The following is a 27,960-nucleotide window of genomic DNA, read 5'->3' as shown; positions in this document are numbered from 1 at the left end:
GCTGAGAAATCTGCAGTTTGTTTCCTCCATGAAGGTCGGAGAAGAGACTTAACAAATTATTTTAACAAAGAGAATCACACCTTTGGGACACATAGATGTGAATATAAATATTTCCAGGGCAAAGCATTGGCAAGGCAACTGTATTTGTAAATTAAAGGCATGGAGTTTTTGGGTGCACTTGATTTCTCAGTTCAACAAAGGAGAGAAACGAGGGGGGGAGGGGGCAGGGTGGTAATCCCTGAGAGGCATTTTTACTTGTTCATGGACTCACCAAAGGAAACTACAGGTAAAAGATTACCTTCCTTAAACAGCTTCCTGAAGTGTTTCTAAGTGAGATGAAGAAAATTTGAAAAAGCCAGTACTACCCCGCAAAATGTGGCAGCCAGTGAGGGAAGGGAAAGTAAGGTGATAGGATGAGTAAGGAAAAGGGGAGAGCACCGACGCTAAGAACGACAAAAAACCCCACCTGGAAGCTATCTATAATCAGGCGGCCAGCCACGAGGTTTCACAAAAGCTCCCAAATGCCTACAATCATCGCTCTTGAGATGCGCCATTCATTCCAGCAGCCACAAGTCGCTAAGAGATGGCAGAAAACAAAACAAAACAAAACAAAACGGACAGCAAGGCCTGACCAAACCAAAAGAAAGCTCTTCCAGGGGCGGGCGAGCGCAACACGATGTAGAAATTAGGCTGAGGGATTTTCATTAGGCGCCGGTTCTGACCAAGTAGTTTAAGCACCGCCCTTTCCAGTTTGCTGAAAACGTGGGCGGGGCTTCGGGTCTGGAACCTCCCTGAAGAGACGCAGCTGGCTTGAGCGGTTCCCAACCAGGTCCGATATACCACTATATAGAACACCGCCTTTGCGAATTGGAGCATCGTGTTCGATTAGAATTGGTGAGATGTCTGGTCGTGGTAAGGGTGGGAAGGGCCTGGGGAAAGGAGGTGCTAAGCGCCACCGCAAGGTTCTGCGTGATAACATCCAGGGCATTACCAAGCCGGCCATCCGACGCCTAGCTCGGCGTGGTGGGGTGAAGCGCATCTCCGGCCTCATCTATGAGGAGACCCGTGGGGTGCTAAAGGTGTTTCTGGAGAACGTGATCCGGGATGCCGTTACGTACACTGAGCACGCCAAGCGCAAGACTGTCACTGCTATGGACGTGGTCTACGCGCTCAAGCGCCAGGGACGCACTCTGTATGGCTTTGGCGGTTAGAGTTCCAAAGGCATCATAACGTCGCTTAAAGGCCCTTTTTAGGGCCACCCACGAAATCTGTTAAAGAGCTGTAGGCATTAATGTGCATTTTAAGTATTTTGGAGTAGTTGGGGGGGGCTAAAAATTTGAAGTTGAGCTTAAGTTGCGTGTTGTCACAGTCCCCAAGCCCTCGTCAGCCTTTCCACCTACAGTGGCAAATTCTCTGATAACTCAGCTGCGTTGCCAGTTTTTACAGAGGTTTAGTGTAAGCTCGGGCTCATCTAACCTATGTCGACTGCGCTCGCACTCCCACGTCAAGGGCAAAGTAATGATACAGTATGGCGAGTAATGCCTAAAATACTATCATACCTTTTTTGCAGAAAAAGTTGGCCGACCCTCGTTTTAATAAGCTGAGAGGTTCTTAAGCACGCTGAAGTTTGAGACCACTGGTATAGAACATGGCTGGATTTCGACTTTCAATGCCTCCGTTTATCATAAGCTGGTTGGTTCCCTTTTATGTTATTCAGTAAACTATTTTTGTCAAGAACCCAATCATGACATCTTGTACTGTATTTAAAATAGTGCAAGGCACTTTGAGATTCTCTAGATAGCACCTTAAGAATTTTGATGCATCCTGCAATCTTTTTTTTTTTTTTTTTTTGGCGGTACGCGGGCCTCTCAACGCCGCGGCCTCTCCCACCGCGGAGCACAGGCTCAGGAAGCGCAGGCCCAGCGGCCACGGCCCGCGGGACCCTCCCGGACCGGGGCACGAACCCGCGCCCCCCGCATCGGCAGGCGGACCCCCAACCACTGCGCCACCAGGGAAGCCCATCTCGCAGTCTTTTAAAGCCAATAAGATACCTCCTCTGTACATTATCCTAATGACCGAAGTAGAAGCGGGAAAACGCTTCCTTTTCTTTGAGGAATAAGCCTAGAACCAATTCTGTGGGCGGGGCAGGGCGGGGCAGGCGAGGGAGGCAGCAGTCTATTGTCCAATCAAGACGCGAGGGTCCCTATATATATTGGGACGACTGGGTCCTGTTACTACTGTTAAAGTAATTGGCGCTGCTTGTGCATGGCTCGCACGAAGCAGACCGCTCGCAAGTCCACAGGCGGTAAGGCGCCGCGCAAGCAGCTGGCCACTAAGGCGGCTCGCAAGAGCGCGCCGGCCACGGGCGGCGTGAAGAAGCCGCACCGCTACCGGCCTGGCACGGTGGCCCTGCGCGAGATCCGCCGCTACCAGAAGTCCACGGAGCTGCTGATCCGCAAGCTGCCGTTCCAGCGCCTGGTGCGCGAGATCGCGCAGGACTTCAAGACCGACCTGCGCTTCCAGAGCTCGGCCGTGATGGCGCTGCAGGAGGCGTGCGAGGCCTACCTGGTGGGGCTCTTCGAGGACACCAACTTGTGTGCTATCCATGCTAAGCGCGTCACCATCATGCCCAAGGACATCCAGCTCGCCCGTCGCATCCGCGGGGAAAGGGCTTAAATCTTATACCGCTTCCTATTATACATACCTCATCCGAAAAGGCTCTTTTCAGAGCCCCTCAACTGTCACCAAAAAGGAACTGTTCATTCTAGAGGATACATGTTATCCCCAAAAGAAAAATGACAGGAGAGTTTTGATGAAATAGCTGTTGTGGGCTCAATTGTTGCTGTGTCACTTCAGTGCTGCATATTTAGAGATTAAGCTGCAGACGGAGGTTACTGTATTCTGTGATCCTAGTCAGCCTATTGAGCTGTTTCTGGGGAAGCATACTTAAAGTGATACAACCATTAAGCCTTTGGCTACACGAAGGGACTGAAGAAAAACTGGCCCATACCTTGCGAAAGCTTATTGGTTTCTGTGGATAATTGTGTAAATGGCAAATGAAGGGTTTTTTTGTTTGTTTTTGCCCGGTACCCTAGCTCCTTGACTTCAGAAAATGTGCCTCTTGCCTTCCTGTTGCAGAAAGAAATACTGGTCGAGGTTCAAGCCTCACAGCTGCCATTTACTACTAGCTGTATAATCTTTGCCAAATTACTCATCTCTCTGGGACTCACCTAGAACAGCTGTAAAATGTAGCAGACGAATTGGTTTGTAGGTCATGCTTAGATTCGTTCCTGGCAGTTAAATGCTCAATGAATGTTAGCTCTCTTTACTATGCTTCTCTCCTGTAAAGCATGACTTCCCCGAACCTCTTCCCAAATTTTCTGAAAGTTTTGTGATTGAAAAAGTGGAAAATACTTGGTTGGAACATTTTCTTGTTAAGATCTCCTTTTTAGATCTCGATTTGCATAGTTCTGAAAGGCAGGCCTCTAGCAACACACCATGAACTGTGTCTGTGAGAAGGAATACAAAACAGCAAAAGAGCCAAATAGTAAATATTTTAGGTTTTGCAGGCAACATATAGTCTGTCACAGTTTTTTAAAAATACAATTTAAAAATAGAAAAACTCAGCTCGACGGCCATACAAAAATAGGCCACTGTCTAGATTTGGCCATAGTAGGCTATAGTTTCAACTCCAGGAGCTCCTGAAGAGATGAAGTGTATTGGCCTACAGTTTTTCACAGGGGAGAACTGTTGATTGCATGAGAGATCCTAATCATCACCCCATCCAGGCACAAAATCCTGTCCATGCCTCCCCCTCCCACCTCCCAATAAATAGCAAACTTCATCCTCCATTCCACTTCCTGGTTATTGCCTCAGTTCCCTTGGATGTTAATGTTTTCCTGAATTCTCTTAAACTTCTATAACCTCCAGTCCCTTAAGAGCCAGGCCACACTTATAGTCAGTGGCCAATTATTTCACTGGAAGATACAGGTCTATCTTCACTTAAACACACAAAAATATCCACACTGATGTCCTACAAAAGAGGGTGTTTTGACCGTGTAATTTGTTAAATGTTGATGGAGGTAAGGAGTTTGAGAGCATTGGGAAAAGCACCGTGAAAGAGGGACAAAGTCCCATGCCATCTAAACAGTTTGCGCTTTCGAGGGCTACTGGAAGCCCTTGAATAATTTTTAGCAGGTTTCAGGGGTTTTTTCTAAAATACATTATCGGGGTTAAGCATTTTTCTTTGTTCTTATTTTATTGGATTCGCTTAGGAATTAAAGAGAGAAAGCATCTCAATCAAAAACAAACCAAATTTGTTTGAATGAAGGTCATTGGATCCTGTAGCCAAAGCTATTTCTATTCCTCCTGGAAGAAGTCACTTTGGCAACAGAACTTTTCCTAGCGGCAAAATCCCATTCTCTAAAGACAGTGGCACGTGGAAACTCCTTGGGAGGCAGAACCGGTTTTTAAAGTAAGATCTATATGGTTAATTTGGGGCTGTAGGCAACCAGCTGTCCTGCGCCTGTGTTACTTGCCGCAGTTTGAAACAAAGTTTATGGCAAAACCACGGAACCTAGTGTCTTTCCTCTTGCAAAAATCAAAGGCCGAACTTAGGGACAAAACCTTTTAAAAAACGTTCACTTGGTACTTAGTAAAAATTTATTGCAACAATGCAACTAACTAGCTCGATGCCTCACGCCTGATGGACACATATGAAAAGCTGAAGGGATTTTTTAAAATATCTTTCATTAATTGCGCGTGATTCATAAAAACACAAACAAGTATGTGAACATGGAGGCTGTTTTCCTCCTTTGGAGCTTCAAAGAGTCAAATTCTGTACCACTGTTTTTAGCATTTAATCAAATTTTGGGACTAACAAACACAATTTGGGAGTCCAACCACGAGAGCCGGCTGCCTGAGGGCGGTGGATCGGACGCTCCACCAATCACAGGGCAGCACCGGCTTATATAAGCCCCGGGCCCGAGCAAGGTAGCATTGCAAAACTTGCTCTTTGGGTTTTGAATCTCTCTTCTTCTAGCAGTTTCTTCCGTCGCCATGTCGGAAACCGCTCCTGCTGAGACGGCTGCCCCGGCGCCGGTGGAGAAATCTCCTGCCAAGAAGAAGTCTACTAAGAAGTCCGCGAGCGGTGGCGCGGCTAAGCGCAAGGCGACCGGGCCCCCAGTTTCTGAGCTGATCACTAAGGCTGTGGCCGCCTCCAAAGAGCGCAATGGCCTTTCTTTGGCAGCGCTCAAGAAGACCCTGGCAGCTGGCGGCTACGACGTGGAGAAGAACAACAGTCGAATCAAGCTGGGTCTCAAGAGCCTGGTGAGCAAGGGTACCCTTGTGCAGACCAAGGGCACGGGTGCTTCCGGTTCCTTTAAGCTCAATAGGAAGGCGCCCACCGGGGAAGCCAAGCCGAAGGCCAAGAAGGCGGGGGCTGCTAAAGCGAAAAAACCCGCAGGGGCCACCCCTAAGAAGCCCAAGAAGGCAGCGGGAGCAAAGAAAGCAGTGAAGAAGACTCCCAAGAAGGCGAAGAAGCCCGCAGCCGCTGGCGTCAAAAAGGTGGCCAAGAGTCCCAAGAAAACCAAAGCCGCGGCAAAGCCGAAGAAGGCTGCCAAAAGCCCCGCTAAGCCTAAGGCAGTGAAGCCAAAAGCGGCGAAACCCAAAGCTGCCAAGCCTAAGGCAGCAAAACCCAAAGCTGCAAAGGCAAAGAAGGCGGCTCCCAAAAAGAAGTAGGAAGTTGGCGCTTAAGACGCAAACCCCAAAGGCTCTTTTCAGAGCCACCTAGAGATCTCTGAAAACAGCTGTGCACTGAGTAACATTATTCTCAGCCGCCCGCCAAGAAAAAATTGCTTGCCCTCTACTTCCACTAAACGTTTTCACCTTTGCTCCTGTTTGGAACTCAAAGCGAAAAACATACTCTTCTTAAAACACAACAAAGTTAGAAAATTTGACCTGCATCCAGGAACCTGCAAAATTGTCCACAAACATGTTAAATGTGAGTTGACCATTTTAAGACATTTTGGTTCCTGGGTGTTTAGCTACAAAGAACTTTTTAAAGTTAAAAAGCCCGCGTCACGTTCAGATAGGTCAACTGTTTCTGTTCAAATGGTAGACGTTTTTATTCCGGTTTATGCGCCACCTAATTCACTGCACACACATCTATTTTTAATTTGATATTGCAGGAATCAAGGCACAGAGCATAACTTTAGCACTGGCAGAGGTCGAGTTATATACTGCAAATAAGCCGAGAAAGTGTTTTCATTGTCCTCAGGGGCCCTTAAAGATACTTTCATTTTGCATCTTGACACTGCACTCACTTCCTTACCAAAGCTCTTGATATCTTCCTGACATTCCGAGGACATGACTAGGAGTCCGAAAAGTGGCTCAAACTGCTTGCCAAATTAATTACATGAAGTAACTTCTTTTCCCCAGGCAATAATGACAATGGAATTAAATGAAACTACTGTCCCAGCTCCTCCGCAGAAAAAGTAGGTGGCTCTGAAAAGAGCCTTTGGTTTCGAAGGCGTTGCTCTTGAGGCCTTACTTGCCCTTGGCCTTGTGGTGGCTCTCGGTCTTCTTGGGCAGCAGCACCGCCTGGATGTTGGGCAGGACGCCGCCCTGAGCGATGGTGACTTTGCCCAGCAGCTTGTTGAGCTCCTCGTCGTTGCGGATGGCCAGCTGCAGGTGGCGCGGGATGATGCGCGTCTTCTTGTTGTCGCGGGCCGCGTTGCCCGCCAGCTCCAGGATCTCGGCCGTCAGGTACTCCAACACCGCCGCCAAGTACACCGGTGCGCCGGCCCCGACCCGCTCAGCGTAATTGCCCTTGCGGAGCAGGCGGTGCACTCGGCCCACGGGAAACTGGAGCCCGGCGCGAGAAGAGCGAGTCTTAGCCTTGGCGCGAACTTTGCCGCCTTGCTTGCCACGTCCAGACATAATGCAGTATTTTAAAGCCTACACCAGAAGCAACTAAGGTGAAAGAAGAAAATCGCACATTTTATAGCTGCAGCTGGGCGCGAAAAAGAAGCTATTCCATTGGGTAAAGTAGTAATTCCGTTTTAAAAGAGACGTGTCGGTCCTTTAAATGCGCGTTCTGATTGGACAAAGTTGTAATGACGTCATTAGCAGTGTTCGCCAATCAGACATAGAACTTTACTAAGTGTCATTTGAATATACAGTTGTAAGTGAAACGGACTCGCCTCGCCCATTGCTCACTCTTTGTTTCTCGAGGATTTTGTTAACGCCACTTCACCATGCCTGAGCTTGCCAAGTCCGCTCCTGCCCCGAAGAAAGGCTCCAAGAAGGCGGTGACCAAGGCTCAGAAGAAAGACGGCAAGAAGCGCAAGCGCAGCCGCAAGGAGAGCTACTCCGTATACGTGTACAAAGTGCTGAAGCAGGTCCACCCGGACACCGGCATCTCGTCCAAGGCCATGGGCATCATGAACTCGTTCGTTAACGACATCTTCGAGCGCATCGCGGGCGAGGCGTCGCGCCTGGCGCATTACAACAAGCGCTCGACTATCACCTCCAGGGAGATCCAGACGGCCGTGCGCTTGCTGCTGCCCGGCGAGCTGGCCAAGCACGCCGTGTCTGAGGGCACCAAGGCTGTCACCAAGTACACCAGCTCCAAGTGAGCCACTGGCTGCAAAGCAGTTGATCAGGTTCCATCATATCCAAAGGCTCTTTTCAGAGCCATCCACGCTTTCCAAAGAGAACTGGCACTTAGTTTAAACAGCTTTAGAGGTAGACAAAAGCAATATTAATCTGAAGCCTTTAGTAAATGCTGCTTAATTTGTGCAACAAATTAGATTTTGGGTTTGTGGCATTTCAAATAAGATGATCTTGATAACAAGTTGTACATGTTACAGCCATCACCCAAAAAGAATTTTATTGTGCTTATTTCACTTACTGTCCAGCTCAGCTTTACTCTGAGGATCAATCTTAAAGTTAGTGGCTAGCAAATTTCAAATGCTCTTTAACTGAACGTTAACTTACCTTACATCATTTTTCAGCAGTCGTACACTTGCCATTCCATGCCCTGACCCTCACCATGCTTTATAAATATCACCCCAAAAAATGAATTAAAGGAAAACAAGCAGGTAGTGTCCCCTTTAGATTTTTCATGTAATTTGATCCTACTGCATTCTTAAGTTTTAATGTTTCACCCCTTTTGGGAATGACATTTCTGTTTACTATTATTTTTACATCGTCAAATTTTTTAATTGGGAAAAAGAATTTAGAGTATCAGTTTCTTTTCTGAGTCAGTTCCACATTTCATCTCACTCTGTTTCCTCTTTACCTTTTTTCCCCTTGTAATAAGGGAGAAACTCTAAATGAAAAGGTAATCTTTGAGACCTGAAGGATGGCATTTTTCTCCAAGGGGGAAGCACAATCTCCCGGTGTTTAGGCCCGTATTTCAGAGCTAATTAGGCATTCTCAAGAATCAGTGTGGAAATATAAGTCCCAAGCATGCTACAGACTATCAGATATTAAGATGGTAAAACCCAACATCTTTACTGTTTTTCTAGATATTATTCAATCTTTTCCCATTAAAGGACAGGAGGCCTTGGGCTTCTGGGAATAGAAAGCACAAAATTGGGGCTGAACTTATGAGGTCAGGAACAAAGGAGAGTTAAGCCAAAACTGTAGACAAAAGCCAGTGATTGCCTTCCCTGTAGCCTCAAAAAGGTCACTAGAAATATGCAGAATATTTATGGAGTTTAATATTAGTTCATTTCTTTACTACATCAATTAACAGTGAATATGAAATTAGAATTGTTATTGATGTAGTGAAGACATGACTAATATCAGGCCTAGAAAGATACAGTTATTTCCTGAAATGTACCATATAGTCCTTCTCCATTCTGTTTCTGTTAAGCCCCAGTTCCTCTACCATCTAAATCCTGTCTGTCCTGCAAAGCCAATCTCAAATCTAATCGCCTCTCTGATTATTCCAACTTGCATTGTTTTACCTTCTTGAAGTTTCTCCAGAGTGTTTTTCCTTTTTATTTCAACCTCTCCCACACACATACACCCTGTCTATATGCAAACCAGGACCTCCCAGTCTTTCCTATATCTTTATGCCTTTATCTCCATTAGACCTAGGAAGTGTGATTTATTTCTAGAGTATTCTTTAGGTATTTAGCATTTTATTTTACAATTTTTTGGGGGGGGGGTGTGTGCCATGGCCTGTGGGATCTAGATATCCGACCACTGCATTGGAAGCACAGAGTCTTAACCACTGGACCACCAGAGAATTCCCTTATAATTCATTTTTAATCAACATTACCTGTGTCCACTGTTATGATTGGCCTATGGGACCTACACTTGAAATTAGGAGACCAATTCCTAAAACATTTGCCACTTACTTTAAGAGGCCAAGATTTTGGCTTCTCTGAAACACAGTTTCCCTATCTGTAAACTGGGCATAACAGCAATTCCTAGTCACATGACTATTGTGAGGATCAGTGAGACTGCTTTGTGAATGTCTAAGAATTATTATGCACATATTTTGTATATATTAAAAAGGAATCTTATACATCTATTTGGCATTTGAAAGGCTTAAGGTCATCTTCATTTATCAAACTGAATCTCAAAGTTCAGCCCGTACAGTGTTTTCTAGTTCATTTTTTCTTTCAATAAATATTTGTTGAGCACATATTATGTCCCATAAACTCTTCTAGGTGCCAGAAATATATCAAGGAACTAAACAGAAAGGAAGTCACGCACAGATACAGTTTATTTTCTAATGTGGGAACAGACATGCACATAACAAAAACAACAACAAAAAAAGAGTGTCAGAAGATAATGAACATTAAACATTTGGGAGGAAAACAAAGCAGAAAAGGAAGATAAAGAATGGTTTTGTTATCTTTCATTTTAAATAACATAATCACAGAATGCTGATCAAGAAGGTGAAATTTTAACAAAGATGAAGAGACGAGGGAGTGGGCCACTGGGGAAGATTCTTCTAGGCAGAAGGAAGCAGGAACAATAGACCCCGAATGTATATGTGGGGGTAAGGGGTAAATACCTGGTGTTAGACAAGGGACAGCAGGTGGCCAATGTGACTGGGACTGAAGTAGCAAAATAGCTGGAGGTGGGAAACGGTGCTGGGAATGGGGCCTTCCAGAATGTGTAGGACCTTATATGACAGTATAATGGCTTTGGTTTCATTCTTATATGTTTCAAATTCTTAGTAGCTGCAGAAAGCTGTAGGTTTTGGGTGATCAGCTGTGACTCTTTTTTTTTTTTTTTTTTTTTTTTTTTTGCGGTACGCGGGCCTCTCACTGTTGTGGCCTCTCCCGTTGCGGAGCACAGGCTCCGGACGCACAGGCTCAGCGGCCATGGCTCACGGGCCCAGCCGCTCCGCGGCATGTGGGATCTTCCCAGACCGGGGCACGGACCCGCGTCCCCTGCATCGGCAGGCGGACTTTCAACCACTGCGCCACCAGGGAAGCCCAGCTGTGACTCATCTTGACCCCTGATCCTGGACTTCAAAAGGACAACGGGCATGGTGCTCTGTGTGGAAGTGTCATTTTACTTCTTTGCTGAAAACTCTCAGAGAGGTCAGAGAGAAGGACTACCAGGCCAAGTCAGGGCATCAGGGACCCCAGAGAAGTACCAGACCCTTCCTTACAGATATAGGAACTCCAGGCCTTTTACTCCCAACAGTTACTTTTTGTTCCAGAATAGTCCTCTTCTCCAAAGCCTCCTGAACTGAGCAAATTCCTGTGGAAGAATCACTGATTTTGAATCTGTTTCCAGTTGGGGGTCACCAGGGACCACACAAACAAGAGCCACTGACAAATAATGTTCTTTCAAACATCAAACCCATACCCACCATTTAATACATGTGTCCACTCCTGAATCTTAACCTTTCTCCAACTTCTTTTGTTTTTTCTGGCCTTATTTCCACCCTTGTCTCAAGCCACGAGAGCGAAATCTCGCATATTTCTTCTCATGGTACATTATCCATGTAACTAGGTAATAATCAAAGGGCCACTCTCACTTTTACGTTCCTAGTTTCTCACTCCTCTTGTGTCCAGTGGTTCCCAATTTCAATCATGCATCAAACTTGCTGGTAGAACTTTGAAAAAATATATTACTGCAGAGCTTTGCCCCTAGAGATTCTGATTCAATTTATCAGAGGAGGGGCCTGGACATCTCGGGTATTTGAAATTCCCCAGCTAATGCTGATGGCTGTGAGGATTGAGAGGCACACTCTTCTGTGCCCACTCTGGGAAGTAGCCCCTAAGATGGCACCCAGTGACCCCTACCTTCTAGTACTGGTGCCCTTCCCACATTGCTCCAGCATTATGGTCAACAGGATATGACAGAGGTAATGGTATGTCACTTTCAAGATTCAATAAGAGACTTCCATCTTGATAACTCCCACTCTCTTGGATCACTTGTTCCAGAGGAAGGAAGCCAGCCCTTGTCATGAGTAACCTTATAGAGATATCCACATGGTGACGTACTGAGGCCTCCAGCCAACAGCATTATAAACAAGCTTTTTCTTGGACTTTAGAAGCTCCAGTCCCAGTCAAGTCTTTAGAATCTAAAGTTTAGATGACCTGACTGCAGCTTTGTGAGAGATCTTGAATCGGACTACCACCTAAGCTGCTCCCAGGTTCCTGATCCTAAGAAAATCTATGAGGTAATAAATGTTTGCTGTTTTAAGCTGTTCAATTTTGGAACAATGTGTTACTCAACACATTTAGTTGATAATATACCAACTGAAACCTTAACGATCCTTTCTTTCAAGATCAAATCTTGTTATACCTCTTCCAAGAAACTTTCCCAGATTGCCACATTCTAGAATAATATTACTCCCTCCAAATTCCTACAGCAGTTAATATTAAATACAGTTTGATGTAATAATAATAAATATTAATTATATTACATTTTATATATACAATTATATATAAGTAGTGTTATATTAATGCTATAATATATAATTTATATATTTATATAACATATATAGATCTATAATTTATATAGAAGTATAAAATATAATAGTGCCATTTTGCCATTTACTGGTTTATGACATTGCTTATTTTATTCAGTATTGTTCAAACTTCAGTTAGTTATTTGAGTTCCACTTTTATGATTTTTTCTGTATCAGGGTGCAATCTATACTATTGTTTACTTAATATTTAAAAATATATATATTCTTTAGGGGAATTCCCTGGCAGTCCAGTGGTTAGGACTCTGCACTTTCACTGCTGTGGGCCCAGGTTTGATCCCAGGTCGGGGAACTAAGATCCTGCAAGCAGGGCTGCTCAGCCTAAAAAGAAAAAAAAAAAAAAATGAAATCAATGTATTTTAAAAGACAACCATAGTGGAAAATTCCTGCCTCTGACCATGAACAGAATACAACTATAAAACAATATGTAAATATGTAAATATATGTATATATTATTCAATTTCAGTTATATGCTATTTGCTGTCTACTACTTTGAGTCTGAAACTTGTTCTTTGTTATAAAGTTGAAAGACTGGGGAAGGGGGCAAGGATTAACAAGTGTTTGCAAGGCCTTAAAGATCTGCTAGCACCAAATTAATGCTTTCCCAGTTACTTAATCAGAAAGATTTAGAGAGAGAAGAAAAGCGAATGATATTTTCACTCTCTGTTTCAACATTTTAAACACCAAAGTCCACATACTACTTATGATAATTTTCCATGCCCCCAGTAATACTTAGTACAGATCTGAGAAAATACTGGTTAATTAATGTACTATTTAATTGAGCCACTATTATATGTCTAACTCAGGAAATATAAAGTTATATGACCCAGGGAAGCTCACTTTGTGGTGGAACATTTATTAAGTTATACTTATTTTTGTTTCTCATATTATTTAATCATTATTTTGTTGAAAGAAAAAAAATCTATGTAATGTCTTTTTCATAGTAACTTTTATTTGTGCACCTCACCTGGGTCCCAAGAACACACTTGGAAGCAGGGTACATCATCTCATAAAATCCTTCTAAGAAAACTGGGGCCTTATTATTATCTCCATTTTACAGGTAATCAGAAGAATCACAGTGTTAGGCTGCACGCTGTAGGCCTGCAAGTCCTGTAATTGCCCAGCCTTGAGACCAAAAAAAATGCCTGGAGACAGCAACAGAGACATCAATGGTTTATTGAACAGGGGATCTTACACGTCTGAAGCAAAGTTCTAGAGTGACTCCCCACTCCGTACCAACAGCAGACAGGACATGGCAGCAGTCTTCATGGTGGGGGTTGGGTGGGGGGTGTACCAGTGTACCAATTATAGGGGGAACTGATGTCAGGTGGGCTCATCATTAACCGGGGAAACCAGCAGAGGAGGACATCCCTCACCGTCCCTTTGGTTAACAGCCATCAAGGGGGCAGATATTTCCCTTTAATAACCCAGCATGCTGGAGCCGTTCTGTTCTAAGAATCAGAAAAATTTCTGGTTGGAGCAGGGGCAAGCACTTAAGCAGATACGGATAAGCTCTATGATTAAGAGGAAAGGTCAGTCCTGTGAGTAGGGTGAGGTGAAGCAGGGACTGTTCGATCAGGGGATGTACAGAGAGCAAGAGAACAGCCATCTTGTGTGGCCTGATCATACACACAGGCTCACTGAAGTAGTATCCAAGATAACCAGCTAACAAGCATTGGGCAGAACTTCAGTCACAAAAGGTTTTCCAGGGCCTATGTTCCTTCCACCTGTTTAGGCTGCTTTAGAGTAGGTTCTTTATTAATTCAGATTATCAGAATGACCTTCCTTTGGTGCTCTATTTGGTTTTGCTATTTTCAGCATTTTATTCCCGTTCATGTATTTCTCTTGCTTATCTCCAGTACATCTGGAAGTTCTTCATTTCGTTTGCTCTAATATTTTGTCATTGAGGGATTATTGAATGTCAGAGTTTACGTCATGGCTCTTCACTCAAGGATCTGCCCTTAAGCAGTAAACGATATGGCACTTACATCTTGCTTTTGGCATATGGGGAAAAAATCCCAGTAGTTATTGGCTGTCATTTATTAAGTGTGTACTATCTTTGGATATCGTGCATTATCTAATTTATTTTTCCAATCTAATGAGGTAAGTGCTAGTGGTATCTTTGGTCTACAGCTAAAGAGACAGAGGATTGGGATTGTAACATTATCGTAACATATTGGCTGCTTTATTAGTTTGCTAAAGCTGTCATAATAAGGTACCTCAGTCTGAGTGGCTGAAAAAACAGAAATTTGTTTTCTCACTGTTCTGGAGTCTAGAAGTCTGAGATCAAGGTGCCAGCAGGGCTGTTTACTTCTGAGGGCTGTGAGAGAAAGTTGGGTTCTAGGCCTCTCTCCTTAGCTTGTAGACGGCCATCTTTCCCCCTCTATCTTCACATGTGTTCCCTCTGTACTTGCCTATGTCCAAATTTCCTCTTCTTAAAAGGACACTAGTCATATTGGGGTAGGACCTAACCACTTTCCAAGGACCTCATTTTAATTTAATTACCTCTTTAAAGACTCTATCCCTAAATATGGTTACATTCTGAGGGTTTAGCGAGGCGGGGGGAGGCAGATAAAATTCTCCCCATAATAGCTGCCTTACTTTAAATAGAACAGCCAATAGAAATCAGGGGTGTATGACTACCTTCCCCGGACTAGGCCTAGTTTTGGTTCTTTGGAATGAGGAGGAAAAAAGAAACTAAGAATAAGGATAGGTTAATGTTTAAATGTCTACTTTAAAAATAACTACATTGTATCTATTGCAAATAATTAAGCAGCATTCAGGTCTCATCCACAGTGATACTTGCCTTTTACTTGGGCAAACCTGGATTGCTGACCCTCTGGGAGAATGAGTATAAAGGGTCTTCCCAGGGGGGGCTGCTGCTTCAGGGAGAGGCCTCTTCTTGTCTATTTCATTACTGCTTTCAAGGCAGAAATAATGGTCAGATAAGAGATATAACAACAAGTCCATGTCTCACGTGGTGCGATATCAGGGGGCAGGTTTCTCTCTGCTCCTTGGTGGTACATATTTCCAACAATTGAAATACAGGGTGTCTGCAAGCATTGTGAGTATAAGTTGCAATTTTCAAACACTGTCTTCTGGAAAAGTTACAGACAGAGCTTAGTTCGTCTTAATTTCAGTACTATAATCAACAGGCAGACTTTGCTATACATGCTTGTTTCCCACAGGAAAGGCAAAAGTTATTAATTGTATGATGATGATAGGGTAGAGCTATAGGATCCTCCAAAGAGAATTTGACCAGTATTCTCCAAGAAAAAAAAAGAAAAAATTGACATTTTTTTTCTTTCCTGTTCTTGGGAACAAGAGGGAGAATCTTTTTTTTTTTTTCAAATAAAGAATGGCATCTTTTTCACTATTAAAACAAATATGAATGAGTCATCTCCATTTGTTTTGAAAGAATTTAGTTTGATGATGACAAAAGACCACAAAATCTATCATTTGTATACTGATGGCCACTACCACGAGGCTTATAAACTGATTCTGTCATTGATCCTCTAGCTATTTAGACAAAATACTCCCCTTCTCTGCATCAGTTTGTTCATCTAGAAAATAGGTATGGAATGAGAGTGGCCTTAAAGTTCTATTGCAGGCTATCATCTTCCTACATAGGAAGGACTGAGGTCCGGGACACTGGAGCAGCAGGGCACGGTGCAGATTAATGGTATATATTCTTCTATATTTCTTAACTCCATCAAATTACAACTGAAAAATTATTGAAAGTCATGGTTTGTGGTTTGTAGAGGTCTATGTTCCACGGTGTGGCCACTGTGAAAATTTAACACTAGGCTTGAAGTAAGCAACAACTACAGTCTGATGTAGCCTAAGGAGATAAGCATCCCACCTTAAGAAGTCAGGATGTTGTTCAGGGATTTCCCTCCACCAAGATTTTGGTTCCGACAAAAATATATCAGAGGATTGTCAGGATGGCAGAAGCGGAGAATCCATAGTAGATGTTATTCTGAGCGCTCTGATGAGGTTAATTGTTCTGATGACTTCAGAAGGATCCCTTCTCAAGCACGAAGTGATGGATGTAGCTCTGGAAAACAAGGCATAAGCGAAAGTTCAAGGAAAAAAAGATGTGACTGAAGAGATGGTAGCTTTGATAAAAATGTCCTTGACAGTGAGGTGAAGGTGTTTGAATGTTAAGCTCTTTGGTGTGGACACTGCAAAAAAATGGAGCCAGAATGAAATGTCTAAACTTCAAGAGATTTGACTCAAATATAACCTATACTTTTTAAGGTATATCCTATTACCATTTACTGATAAGGTATTGCAGTTAATCTCTGTATGTTTAAATTTTGGGCTTCACAGACACTGCATAAAAGTTATTGATTTCTTCAAATTTATAAACCTGATTTCTTGAACCAACAATACAGTGTTTAGTCTCTTCCTCTAGTCCTGTGACTAGTATTTATTTACATTCAATTTACCATCTCACTTCTTTGATCATGAACAACTAACCCACTATGGCAACTGATGTGCTAACTTGAGCATCGTTAGCAAGAATTTGAGTTATCGCTGGACCAGAGTGTATGCCTGCAGTGACCCGTATCAATTTTACACAACTGCATTTTAAAGATTTTAAGGATTGGAAGTCCTAGAGTAATTTATGGGTTGACATTTAAAAAAACATTTTAACAAATACTATACCTTGATCTTATGTCCAGTAATAGTAGACTAGGCAACTCAGATAAACCCTGATGCTTAGAACAACTAGAAAACATCTGATTGAAGGGTCAGGCAGCTAGCAAGAAAATGAATTACAGAGCCAAGAATCAGAAAAAGAAGAAAGCCCAGAGTACTAGGCAGCTAGAAAATAAGAAAGGAAGAAAATCTCCATATACTATTGTGGAATGATCTTCAGGATATATATTTTAAAGGAAAAAAAACAAAAACAAAAACAAACCCAAGGTAGAGAAAATTATGTGTAAGATGTTACTGTTTATCTAGTAGAGAGGTACTGGGACTTCCCTGGTGTTCTAGTGGTAAAGAATCTGCCTTCTAAAGCAGAGGAAGCTGGTTCCGTCCCTGGTCAAGGAACTAAAGATCCCACATGCCAAGGGGCAACTAAGCTGGCGCGCCACAACTACTGAGCTCGCACGCTTCAACTAGAGAGCCCGCGTGCCGCAAACTACAGAGCCCACACACTCTGGAACCCGCACCACAACTACAGAGCCCACGCGCCCTGGAGCCTGTGCGCCACAACTAGAGAGAGAAAACCCGCACGCCACAACTAGATAGAAGCCTGCACGCCACAATGAAAGATCCCGCATGCCTCAACGACGATCCCGCATGCCACAACTAAAACCGGAGGCGGCCAAATAAATAAATAAATATAAAATAAATATTAAAAAATATAATAGAGGGGAACTAAGAATACACAAATGCATGTTTATAATTAACAAACAAATAATTGGAAGTTAAATCACAACATTAAAAATTGTTACTTATGAGAGAGGCTATAGGCTAAAAGAGAAAGACCTCTTTGAACATAGCTTGAGTTGACCTTGGAACTATGTAAAAATATTTTATGTAAGGATAAGGTTAAATTTTAAAAAGCCAAATCCCTAAACATAACAGCAAAATGAAGCAAATGGATCTGTGTATTCAGATAGTAGCATAAGCACACAGGAAATTATTTCCAAATAATTTGAAAAACAGTAAATCAAACAGTTCTAGTGTGACATAATTTATTAAGGCAGCAGTTCTCAAAGTTTTCGACCCATGCACGTTTTAAAAGTATTGAGGATCCAACGAATTTGTGTTTCTGTAGGTTACTACTATTGATATTTACCTTACTAGAAGTTAAAACTGAAAGAATATTTGTTTTATTAATTCATTTAAAAATTACAATAAACCCTTTTCAACATACATATTTTATGAAGATAGCTATATTTTTCAAAATTAAAAAATTAGTAAGAAGATTAGCACTGTTCTATATTTTGCAAGTATCTTTTAAATAAGTTTCAGGATAATTGTGAAAATAATTTTAGCTTCACAGACCCATTAAAAGGATCTCAGGGACCCCCAGGGGTCCCCAGACCACATTTTGAGAATCACTGCCTTTAGGACAAAGAGAAAGCTAACATTTTATTTATTTATTTAGTAACCACATTGTTGGTGGTAGTGTTGGGGATGGCTGTGGCAGAAGCTGGTACACAGGACAATTTCAGAATGCCTTGGTTATTAGCGTTTGGATTGATTTCTAACAATGGCAATCATTAAAATACAATTTGCTCTCCTGAAATTTTATTGAACAAAGCATCAGCGAGTTTCTCAGGGAGCTCTTTTTTGAGACTTGATCCTATAGCATTGCAGGAGGTGGAGTTTCCCCTAATATAAGTACAACAGAACCTTAAGACTGTAAAGCCAGGCACTTTCTGGAGAAGAAGATGCTCATCTCAGTGACACAGGGCACAAAGACTTTGGAAAAGATGAATAGTGAGACACACCAGGTAAACTTCTTATTCAGCTCATCATAGTATTTGTTCCAATTGCTTATTATGGATTCATGGCTTTTACATGCTGAATCTATTCCAGTAAACTACAACTGTTCTGTTTGTTTAGTTTTAATTCTCAAGTTAGCACTACTTACACCGTGGGGATTCTTTCAGGCTTTCTTGCCACTCTCATCTTAACTCTCTTTATTGTTACTGCAAACATGGAAGATCATCCTTGCTTTCAGTGAGCATGGTGTTCTAGACCCATCAGATTTTCCCTTGTCTCAAAACTTGTAATCAGTTCCTCTTCAAGGAATTTAGTTTCTTGAATAGAGGTGGAAATCTCCATACCAGGGTTTTGCGTCATGCACCTGGCTGCATCAGATGACTTTGAGAACACTATGATGACAGATTAAAAGCCCTGTTTTTAAAGGCTAAGTGCCTGTTACTCTTTTCACAGAAAGCACTTTATCTTGTCCCCAAATAAATTTTTTTTTCAATCAAACTCACTTTTCTTCTTGAGCTGATAGCTTCACTCTTCTCTGCCATATAAAACGTCACCTCACCAAGGTTAATTTACTAGATTTTGGGCTGCTTATCTAAACAATGTGTTTATAAAACAGTATTATTAAAAACATGAGGATGATCTTACTATGTTTTCTTTTTGCAATGCATTGTCCCAAATGATTCTCCCAGTCATTATCATCTGTACACCAGTTATTTTAAAAGAAAATGAAATTTTAATTTTTCCAACACTTTCCCCTTTCTGATTATTCTATTAATTCCATTAAATATAATTAAAATATAATAGAAATTAAAACTTAATATATATGTATGCATGTATAAAGTGTATCCTGGCTAATGGAATGGTATAGCTAAAAATCTCAAAGGTTTGGCTCTATACTCTCCATCTCACTGCTGTTCTGTACCAAGAGCCTAAAATAATCAGACACTAGACAGTCAATGCTTTTATATTTTTTGTCACCCTCTTGGAGTAAGAGTGTTGGAAAAATTAAAATACAACATATTTTAGTAATGTGTGTATAAATAAAACATATTTTATGTGTATATTATATGTATATGCATAAATATATGTACATATACATACATGCACACACTCATATTATGGTGTAATTATTTTAATTGCAGGCAGCACTGAATTTCAATTTCTTGAGATTTTTGGTCAAATACAGCTATTTGGCCAAATACAAATACATTAAAACATAGAGAGTTATCTTAATATTTCACTAGTTTATTTTCAAGATATCAGTTTAAAATGTTGGGGAAGAAAGAGTAAATTAAAACAAGCTACAATCAAATTAATATCAATAATTATTTTTTAGGGGCTTCCCTGGTGGCGCAGTGATTATCCGCCTGCCAGTGCAGGGCACAGTAGGTCCAGCCCTGGTCCGGGGAAGATCCCACACGCTGCGGAGCAACTAATCCCATGCACCACTACTACTGAGCCTGCGCTCTAGAGCCTGCGAGCCACAACTACTGAGACCGCGTACCACAACTACTGAAGCCCGCGCGCCAAGCCCATGCTCCGCAGAAGAGGCCACCGCAGTGATAGGACGGTGCACCGCAGCAAGGAGTGGCCCCCTCTGGCCGCAACTAGAGAAAGACCACGCGCAGCAACAAAGACCCAAAACAGCCAAAAATAAATAAATACAATGAGCATCTGAGGTAGTACTTGTTGGTCTCATTCCACACATGAGGAAAATAAAATAAACTTAGCAATGTTATGCACATAAAATAAACTTAGCAATGTTATGCACATAAAATTTCTTTTAAAAAATTAGTTTTTAAAAGTCCAGTGTTACATTTATACAATGTCACGTACCAAATTTGACTGGGATATTTTTATACAGTTCATATTCTCAAAACACTGTTCCACAAGAACCAACTAGTAAAAGACACTGATATACTTGAGCTATATTTTAGGTGCAACTCCAGAGTCACATCACATATACATATTCCTAGTATTAAATGAGGTGTAACTTTATAGTTTTCTTTTCTTTTTTCTTGGACATGTGCAAGGACGTTAGAAATTAAAGCAGACACGATATAAAAAGTCATTTTTTAAAGAATTAAAACATATTTTAAAAAACCCTTAATTTATTAATGGATATTTTTCTTTATTCTAAGCATATGAGGAAATCCTCTGGGAAATATTTTGTCTCTATGCTTTAGTATAACCTACATTAAAATTATTCTTTTTAATATGCCTAATATAAAAAGTCAGAAATTTGAAATTATAAATCACCTAGAAAAAATAATATAATACACTTTGCAAAGATGTAGGTCATACTTATTAATTCTGAATGTAAGCCCTTAAGCAAAGATTCAAAGTAGTTTCTCCATCGTAAGACTTTAGTCCTTAAGAGACTTTTCATGGCTAGTCACTCGTTTGTCTCGGCATACTGCAAATTAAACATATTAGGTCACCTATGTATTTTCATATGCAATATGAACAAATGGTAATTTTTGCATCAAGTGGTCACTTTGTAGAATAACATACTTTTTTGGGGAAGCAGTTCCATGCTGATTCCCTGTAAAGACTAAAATAGTTTTAAATATGCCATTCATTCCTAAGGGCCTAAAATGAAGAGATGGATTTTGGTTTCCCGAACTGAGGATAGGGAAACAGCCCTTCTCTATTTAAAAAAAATTTATTCCGATTAATAGAGAAACAGTAAATGCAAGTGACATGCAGAAAGAAAGAAAACATGGAGAGGATCCTCACAGTAAAGGCAGGAGTAGGACCTAATCCCTCCCATACAGAGAAATTTCACTCAGAGAAATTAGGGAGTGGAGAAAATGGCAGAGTTCTTCCAACAAAGCCGCGTGGCCCAGAAATCTCCCAATTAGGATAGACTCATGAGGGACACCGTTGGTAAACTTCAAACTGCGCGCGCAGCGTCTGGATTGGCTATCGATAAACGTGGCACCTGGTTGATGTGTGAGATAATTTGAATTGGATTCTCACTTCCATTTGTTTTTCTTCTGCCTTTCTAACTTAATATTTGGCAAACCCAAACCCAGGGAAAGGGGAGGAGAGCCAGCACCTCTCCCCAAAGAAAACATAAGTGAATAAAACGATTGGTACCTTTCTTACTGTGTGCCAAGCAATTCATTAGTCAGGTATGTACACGTTAAAATTAAGGATGGAAGACTTCCCTGGTGACGCAGCGGTTGAGAGTCCGCCTGCCGACGCAGGGGACACGGGTTCGTGCCCCGGTCCGGGAAGATCCCACATGCCGCGGAGCGGCTGAGTCCGTGAGCCATGGCCGCTGAGCCTGCGCGTCCGGAGCCTGTGCTCCGCAACGGGAGAGGCCGCAACAGTGAGAGGCCCGCGTACCACTAAATAAATAAATAAATAAATAAAGTTAAGGATGGAGGGCTCAAGTCATTGTTAGCAAAAACTTCTGCCGGGTTCAAACTTAAAGGCGAGCGGATTTTCCTTTGGGACAAAGTGCATTTTGCCTTCTTCACTACGTGTGTGTCTGATAATGAACCTCCCCCTTCTCGACATAAAAACATATAAAAATATCTCGAGTATTGCTGCAGCACCACCTACATTGTAGTGGAAGTAATTTCTAACGATGAAAATGAGGAAACGCGAACAGAAGGAAGACCAAATGAAGACAGAAAAGATGACCATCTGCAAACCAAAGAGAGAAGCCTCAGAATAAACCACCCCTGCTGACAGCAAATCTTGGCCCTCTAGCTTCCAGAACTGCGAGAAAATAAATCTGTTTAAAGACCAAAAAAAGAAAAAAGGAATCGCGGAACTTGTTATACTTTGAACCAAGTAACAAACACCTGCTGCATAAAGTGAGTGCCACTTCTCTTCAGAAGATTGAGTGGCTCTGAAAAGAGCCTTTGAGGTGTGGGCCTAGCCTTACCGCTCGCTCCGCTGCGGCCTGGCTCATTTGGAGCTGGTGTACTTGGTGACGGCCTTGGTGCCCTCCGACACGGCGTGCTTGGCCAGTTCGCCGGGCAGCAGCAAGCGCACGGCCGTCTGGATCTCCCTGGAGGTGATAGTCGAGCGCTTGTTGTAATGCGCCAGGCGCGACGCCTCGCCCGCGATGCGCTCGAAGATGTCGTTAACGAACGAGTTCATGATGCCCATGGCCTTGGACGAGATGCCGGTGTCCGGGTGGACCTGCTTTAGCACCTTGTACACGTACACGGAGTAGCTCTCCTTGCGGCTGCGCTTGCGCTTCTTGCCGTCTTTCTTCTGAGCCTTGGTCACCGCCTTCTTGGAGCCTTTCTTCGGGGCCGGAGCAGACTTGGAGGGTTCAGGCATGGCGCGGAGTTAACTGCCAAGCAGTTCAAAAATAACAGGAAGAACAAGAACCAGGCTGAGCCCTCTTCCTTCACAGCTTCTTAAACAAAGGAGGCAGTGAGTAAAGTCGAGCGTCTGATTGGTGGTGAATCCTGGAAACAGCACGTACCAGTTTTGTCCAATCAAAATAAGTGTATTTCAAAATCCGACTTCATTGGGTTAAATAAAACTAGTTTTAGCCAATGGTACACCTTCATTTTCGCGCCCAGTGAAAACTATAAGTAGAGTAGCTCTCTCTGTATCTATTCAGACCTAACTCATATTGGTGGGTTTCTACTTTCAGTATGTCTGGACGTGGCAAGCAAGGAGGCAAAGCTCGCGCCAAGGCCAAGACTCGCTCCTCGCGGGCCGGGCTCCAGTTCCCCGTGGGCCGAGTGCACCGCTTGCTCCGCAAGGGCAACTACTCCGAGCGGGTCGGGGCCGGCGCGCCGGTGTATCTGGCCGCGGTGCTGGAGTACCTGACGGCCGAGATCCTGGAGCTGGCGGGCAACGCGGCCCGCGACAACAAGAAGACGCGCATCATCCCGCGCCACCTGCAGCTGGCCATCCGCAACGACGAGGAGCTCAACAAGTTGCTGGGTAAAGTCACTATTGCTCAGGGCGGCGTCCTGCCCAACATCCAGGCCGTGCTGCTGCCCAAAAAGACCGAGAGCCACCACAAGGCCAAGGGCAAGTAGAAGTACGTCGTTCTTTGCAACTCAAATCTTTCCAAACCAAAAGGCTCTTTTCAGAGCCACTCACCTTATCAACAAAAGGAGCTGTGCTATCAAAGTCACATTGTTTTGGAAAGCAAGGTGCTGTTGGAAATTAATCCTAGAACAAAGTTTGGCTAAGTCATTTGCATCTAGGTTATTTTCCTTAATAACTTTAAATGCCTTCCAAAAAGCAAAACATTTGCTTACATAATTTAGGTTAAACTTATGAGCAAAATTAACATCCCTGTGATTCCTCTACAGGGGCAAGTGTCCATCTGAGATAAAAAACCAGCACCATCCGACTTTGGCCTACCTTCCCTTCTAATTCAATTCAGTCTTACTGCGCACCACACACCCTCCTAAATGGGAATGGGGTAGTAATCCAGACAGGTAAACTACTTGTTTAAAAGTAACTTCAGGCAGAGGACACATTTCATAATGGACTGTTTACATCAATGATGGTGAAGTAAAGGCGGTTTGGAACTGCATTAGGAAGAGTGTGTGTTAACAAATAGGAAAGGTCGACATTGTAAATCACTTATCAGGTTCTTATAGTCCTAGTGCTGTCAATGATTTTTGCTTCCCCTTTACCCCACCATCATCCCTCTCACCTTCTCTCAGACCACCAAGTCACCCTAGCACATGTAAATAATATTCATTGGAATAAAAGTGACCTCAGCAATCACAAACAGGACGTAAATGTTACCTTTTTTCCCTTTTCTTTTTGGCTTCATTATTTGATGTTGGAAGACCCGAATCCTGATTTCAGTGAATCTAATTATTCAATTTTTCCCTCTTAAAAACTCATCTGCGGGACTTCCCAGGTGGTCCAGTCGTAAAGAATCCACCTTCCAATTCAGGGGACGCGGGTTCGATCCCTGGTCAGGGAAATAAGATCCTACATGCCACATGCTGCTGGACAACTAAGCCCGCGCTCTGCAACTAGAGAGAGAAAACCGGCATGCCACAACTAGAGAGAAGCCCACGCGCCGCAACGAAAGATCCCGAGCACCGCAACTAAGACCCGACGCAGCCAAAAAATAAAAATAAATAAATTAAGAAAAGAAAGTCATCTGCATTACTTGAGTTTGTATATTTTAAACAACTATATCTCAGAAGTAGAACGGTCAAGTAGAGTCAGTGATACAGCTCCAAGGAAGGCCTATGAGTTCTTTCAATTTTTAATAATAAAATATGCTGTTGTTATCGTTATTGATATTGATCATGCAATTACTAACACTTGCTTATTGCATCATTCTATTCCCCATGGCAAGAACCACCACATTGTTAAAATAACGCCTTTACAATTATTGATGTGGTTTTGATTGATAAAATCAATGAACCTATAATCAAATCGTTGATAAATGACTATAAATTTTTGTTTTAAATAAAATAAAATATTCAAGTGTGATATGTCATTGCTTATAATTCCACGTGTTAACTGAGTTTTTTAAATTAATGGAGTATTAACCCAATTTCATTGGATAAAGCACTTACTGTTCTTTACTATCTACATAATCAGAAAAAAAGTAAAACTTGTATTTAAAAATGGAGATAACAAAACTTTCAAAAAATCTTGCCAAAATAATTTAGATATTTCTAATTTCAATTAGATCCTGAAGAACTTTTCAGGACTCCATAGTTTATACTGTAAAGTTGTTTTCATAAGAGGTACAGTTCAATTTTAGCAGCACAAGATTTATGAAAGTATTATTTAAACTTTATTCCTGGAGTTGGTCTTCCCATTAATTTCCCTTTCTGCAGACTCTGGACTACCATGAAAGAACCTAACAGTATCTTCCCATATTAGATTTGTTTTATATTGTCGGGGAACAAGGATTTTCCTCTACCCTTCTAAGGTTCTTTTAGCTGGTCTAATCATCAAATTGACATGAGATAGATTAACAGGAGAAAGTCAAGTTTAATTTCATACATACGGAAACCCCACATACATGAGAAGTTCAAAAACAGAAAGGTAAATATGCCTTCCTGAGCTAAGGAATGGCTTAGTGGCTTCCAAGCACAAGAGGATAATTCACATGGACAATAAGAGGAAAATCAAATATTGGGTAATTAGTTTGCCCTGCCATGCAGCTGGCTCACTCAGATAAAATTTTTCTCCGGTAATAATTCTCATAGTGGGAAAGACCCCCAATTCAAATCCTTCTAAGTAGTTAAGGGAGGGGCAGAAGTTTATCTTGAGATTGCAGGATCTCAATTGCCTTTACCTCAAAATAATCAATGTGCAAATGTGGCACATTTTGGGGAGCTCATTCTGAACACTTTTGGTATCTTATCCATTAGTGTACAAATTCCTTTAGAGTGGAGACTGGGTTTTATTCATATTTGCATATCCCCAGACCCTATTTCAATGACAAGCTCATAAAATATAGTCCAAAAATTCTGTTAATTCTATAATAATAAAAATCCTTATAAACTAAATAAGTGATATAAATAAAGGCAAAAAAGAAGTTGAAAGTTAAACAAGGATGAGATCACATGGAGGAAAATGTAGGGATTTTCAAATGAATAACTTCAAAGTAGCTAAACTGGAGGAAGGAGCCTAAAGATCAGAGGGGTCCAACGAGCAAAGACCAGTTGTAAAGAGTTACCCTGCCTTTTCACTTCATGATATTAATTTATCTGTAAAAAAATTGATCTGCATGACCTTATTATTTTGGTGTACCTCCTACTTCCTTCTCCAGTCTAGCAACAGTCTCACATTTAAATAAATGCTACTGATGTTAATGAATATTAATTACCTGGTGGAATAATGAAGACACTGAATGATTTGGGGGACCAGTAACTTGGAAGAAGGCAGGGACTCTGGACAAGGGGCAGACAGTAAGTACAGAGAATTAGGGAGCCTTCAACAATACGAATCTGTGAGGCTCCCAAACAATGCCTTTCCCCTAAGGTTGTTTTTTGTGGTTTTTATAAATTTCTCCTCTTCCAGACTTTTGTCTATGCTTACTATTTCAATTGTTTATACGAAAACATTAGTTTCACTGGTTCTGTGGCTGACACCCTGCTGTAATTAAAAAAAAAAAAAAAACAGACTAACAAGAGAAAAACAAAGTGTAATACTGTGTACGTCTCATGTATACATGGAATAAACAGAGAGGAACTGAGTAAAACTCCCAGAAGTGGCCCGAACCGCCACTTTAAATATCATCTTCAGCTAAAGACAAAAGACATGGCTGTGTGTGTGTGTGTGGGGGGGGGCTGTTGGAGGTGACCCGGAAGAGCACAGTAAACAAGGGGAGGCCGATTAAATCCTGCACTTTCTCCATTGGTAAGTTTCTTGTGAGTTATCTTTCTCTTCCTGGCACATTGAGTGAGATACCCTTACAAATGGAGATTTCTCATATAAATGTAAATTCCCCTTAAAAAGGGGTAAATTCTATTCTGTTTTTAGAGCTTCTGTATCTGCTTTTTCTCAGAAACAATCCGCTCAAAATAATCCTTATGCTAAAGGATATTTGGGAGTGGTGTATTCTGCTATCCTTCATTAGAAACGTCAGTATAGTATATACCCAAGTAGAGTGAAGAAGTAAATTTTTCTTAAATGGAAAAAAAAATGATTTATTAAAAAAAAATCGGGCTGCTAGGGAGTTGGTTAAAACTGTATTAAAGAGCATTCATAAGAATAACAAGCAGACATAAAAAATGTATTTTCTCTTTAAATAAGGGAAATTGGTTAAAATGTAATCAAAGAGGTTCCAAAATGCCATTTGCGGCATTGCATACATTTTCTTTGAAAGACTATGTGCTTTTATCTGTTCACCAAAATATTGATACGAAATTAGCTACCAGCAATGATCTATGTGTGGTGAGATAACGAGTTTTACCCTTTTCCACAATATTTATGTTTTGCGTTCGCATTCAAAAGCAATTGTTAAAGCCTTAAACACGGTAACAAAATAGTTACCACCGTATGAAACACAGTACAAAGGAACAAAAAAGGCTTTTTTTTGTTTTTTTTGGTCAAATTCCCCTCCCCCCCTCCCGGGGCGGGACTTCCCGCTACCTTTCTTCAGGTTCTCAGTTTGGTCCGCCAACGGACGTATAAAGGCCTGCATCTGGGAGGCCTGGAAGTTAACCTTTGTTAATCTTACAGGTTTTCGGTATGTCTGGTCGCGGCAAAGGTGGTAAGGGCCTTGGAAAAGGGGGCGCTAAGCGTCATCGCAAAGTTCTGCGCGATAACATCCAGGGCATCACGAAGCCCGCTATTCGCCGTCTGGCCCGGCGTGGAGGTGTGAAGCGCATTTCTGGTCTCATCTACGAGGAGACGCGCGGGGTGCTGAAGGTGTTTCTGGAAAACGTAATCCGGGACGCAGTCACCTACACAGAGCACGCCAAGCGCAAGACTGTTACCGCCATGGACGTGGTCTACGCGCTCAAGCGCCAGGGACGCACTCTCTACGGCTTCGGCGGCTGAGTGTTCGCGCTCTTTGTTCAACAAAAGGCCCTTTTCAGGGC

The 27,960-nt window shown here is 42.1% G+C and overlaps 6 protein-coding genes and 1 long non-coding RNA gene across 8 annotated transcripts; 4 read left to right on the top strand and 3 right to left on the bottom strand.

Annotated features, from left to right (window-relative positions):
• Positions 1–899: 899 nt before the first annotated feature.
• Positions 900–27,960, top strand: LOC113616253 (uncharacterized). The gene is made up of 5 exons (XM_027099601.1): positions 900–1,206; positions 1,370–1,535; positions 2,247–2,594; positions 3,541–3,547; positions 27,599–27,960. Exons 1-5 carry the CDS (start codon positions 900–902, stop codon positions 27,917–27,919), a joined length of 1,149 nt encoding a protein of 382 aa, XP_026955402.1. The 3' UTR covers positions 27,920–27,960.
• Positions 4,863–5,771, top strand: H1-5 (H1.5 linker histone, cluster member). The gene has a single exon (XM_027099576.1). It carries the CDS (start codon positions 5,059–5,061, stop codon positions 5,737–5,739), a length of 681 nt encoding a protein of 226 aa, XP_026955377.1. The 5' UTR covers positions 4,863–5,058; the 3' UTR covers positions 5,740–5,771.
• On the bottom strand, positions 5,988–6,963 carry LOC113616226 (histone H2A type 1-like). Its single transcript, XM_027099580.1, has one exon. It carries the CDS (start codon positions 6,937–6,939, stop codon positions 6,547–6,549), a length of 393 nt encoding a protein of 130 aa, XP_026955381.1. The 5' UTR covers positions 6,940–6,963; the 3' UTR covers positions 5,988–6,546.
• On the top strand, positions 7,239–7,652 carry LOC113616232 (histone H2B type 1-L). Its single transcript, XM_027099588.1, has one exon. It carries the CDS (start codon positions 7,257–7,259, stop codon positions 7,635–7,637), a length of 381 nt encoding a protein of 126 aa, XP_026955389.1. The 5' UTR covers positions 7,239–7,256; the 3' UTR covers positions 7,638–7,652.
• Positions 10,387–26,730, bottom strand: LOC113616245 (uncharacterized). Its single transcript, XR_003431257.1, has 3 exons — positions 26,718–26,730; positions 26,535–26,537; positions 10,387–10,962 (listed from the first exon to the last, which is right to left on the bottom strand). It is a non-coding gene; the product is annotated as an uncharacterized LOC113616245 (long non-coding RNA).
• On the bottom strand, positions 13,130–22,824 carry LOC113616231 (histone H2B type 1-N). Of its 2 annotated transcripts, none has more exons than XM_027099586.1 (2): positions 22,341–22,824; positions 13,130–16,028 (listed from the first exon to the last, which is right to left on the bottom strand). In XM_027099586.1, the coding sequence occupies exon 1, from the start codon at positions 22,742–22,744 to the stop codon at positions 22,364–22,366; it is 381 nt and encodes a 126-aa protein (XP_026955387.1). In that variant the 5' UTR covers positions 22,745–22,824; the 3' UTR covers positions 13,130–16,028; positions 22,341–22,363. The 2 variants fall into 2 exon arrangements, with proteins under 2 accessions (XP_026955387.1, XP_026955388.1); XM_027099587.1 differs by lacking the exon at positions 13,130–16,028 and adding an exon at positions 21,752–21,795.
• Positions 23,049–23,521, top strand: LOC113616228 (histone H2A type 1-D). The gene has a single exon (XM_027099582.1). The coding sequence runs from the start codon at positions 23,068–23,070 to the stop codon at positions 23,458–23,460; it is 393 nt and encodes a 130-aa protein (XP_026955383.1). The 5' UTR covers positions 23,049–23,067; the 3' UTR covers positions 23,461–23,521.

Source organism: Aethalodelphis obliquidens, unplaced genomic scaffold (genome assembly GCF_003676395.1).
Source record: "Aethalodelphis obliquidens isolate GAN/ISIS:26980383/991018 unplaced genomic scaffold, ASM367639v1 scaffold133, whole genome shotgun sequence".
NCBI classification, from domain to species: domain Eukaryota; kingdom Metazoa; phylum Chordata; class Mammalia; order Artiodactyla; family Delphinidae; genus Aethalodelphis; species Aethalodelphis obliquidens.
The sequence above is the reverse complement of the archived record's forward strand: the minus strand, read 5'-3'. Positions and strand labels throughout refer to the sequence as shown.

Excerpts from the sequence above, each read along its gene's own strand:
- LOC113616228 (XM_027099582.1), top strand. The coding sequence starts at position 23,068 with ATGTCTGGACGTGGCAAGCAAGGAGGCAAAGCTCGCGCCAAGGCCAAG.
- H1-5 (XM_027099576.1), top strand. The coding sequence starts at position 5,059 with ATGTCGGAAACCGCTCCTGCTGAGACGGCTGCCCCGGCGCCGGTGGAG.
- LOC113616253 (XM_027099601.1), top strand. The coding sequence starts at position 900 with ATGTCTGGTCGTGGTAAGGGTGGGAAGGGCCTGGGGAAAGGAGGTGCT. Across the intron at positions 1,207-1,369 it reads CACTCTGTATGGCTTTGGCG|TCCCCAAGCCCTCGTCAGCC; the intron begins GTTAGAGTTCCA and ends GTGTTGTCACAG. Across the intron at positions 1,536-2,246 it reads GTAATGATACAGTATGGCGA|TAATTGGCGCTGCTTGTGCA; the intron begins GTAATGCCTAAA and ends CTACTGTTAAAG.
- LOC113616231 (XM_027099586.1), bottom strand. The coding sequence starts at position 22,744 with ATGCCTGAACCCTCCAAGTCTGCTCCGGCCCCGAAGAAAGGCTCCAAG.
- LOC113616226 (XM_027099580.1), bottom strand. The coding sequence starts at position 6,939 with ATGTCTGGACGTGGCAAGCAAGGCGGCAAAGTTCGCGCCAAGGCTAAG.
- LOC113616232 (XM_027099588.1), top strand. The coding sequence starts at position 7,257 with ATGCCTGAGCTTGCCAAGTCCGCTCCTGCCCCGAAGAAAGGCTCCAAG.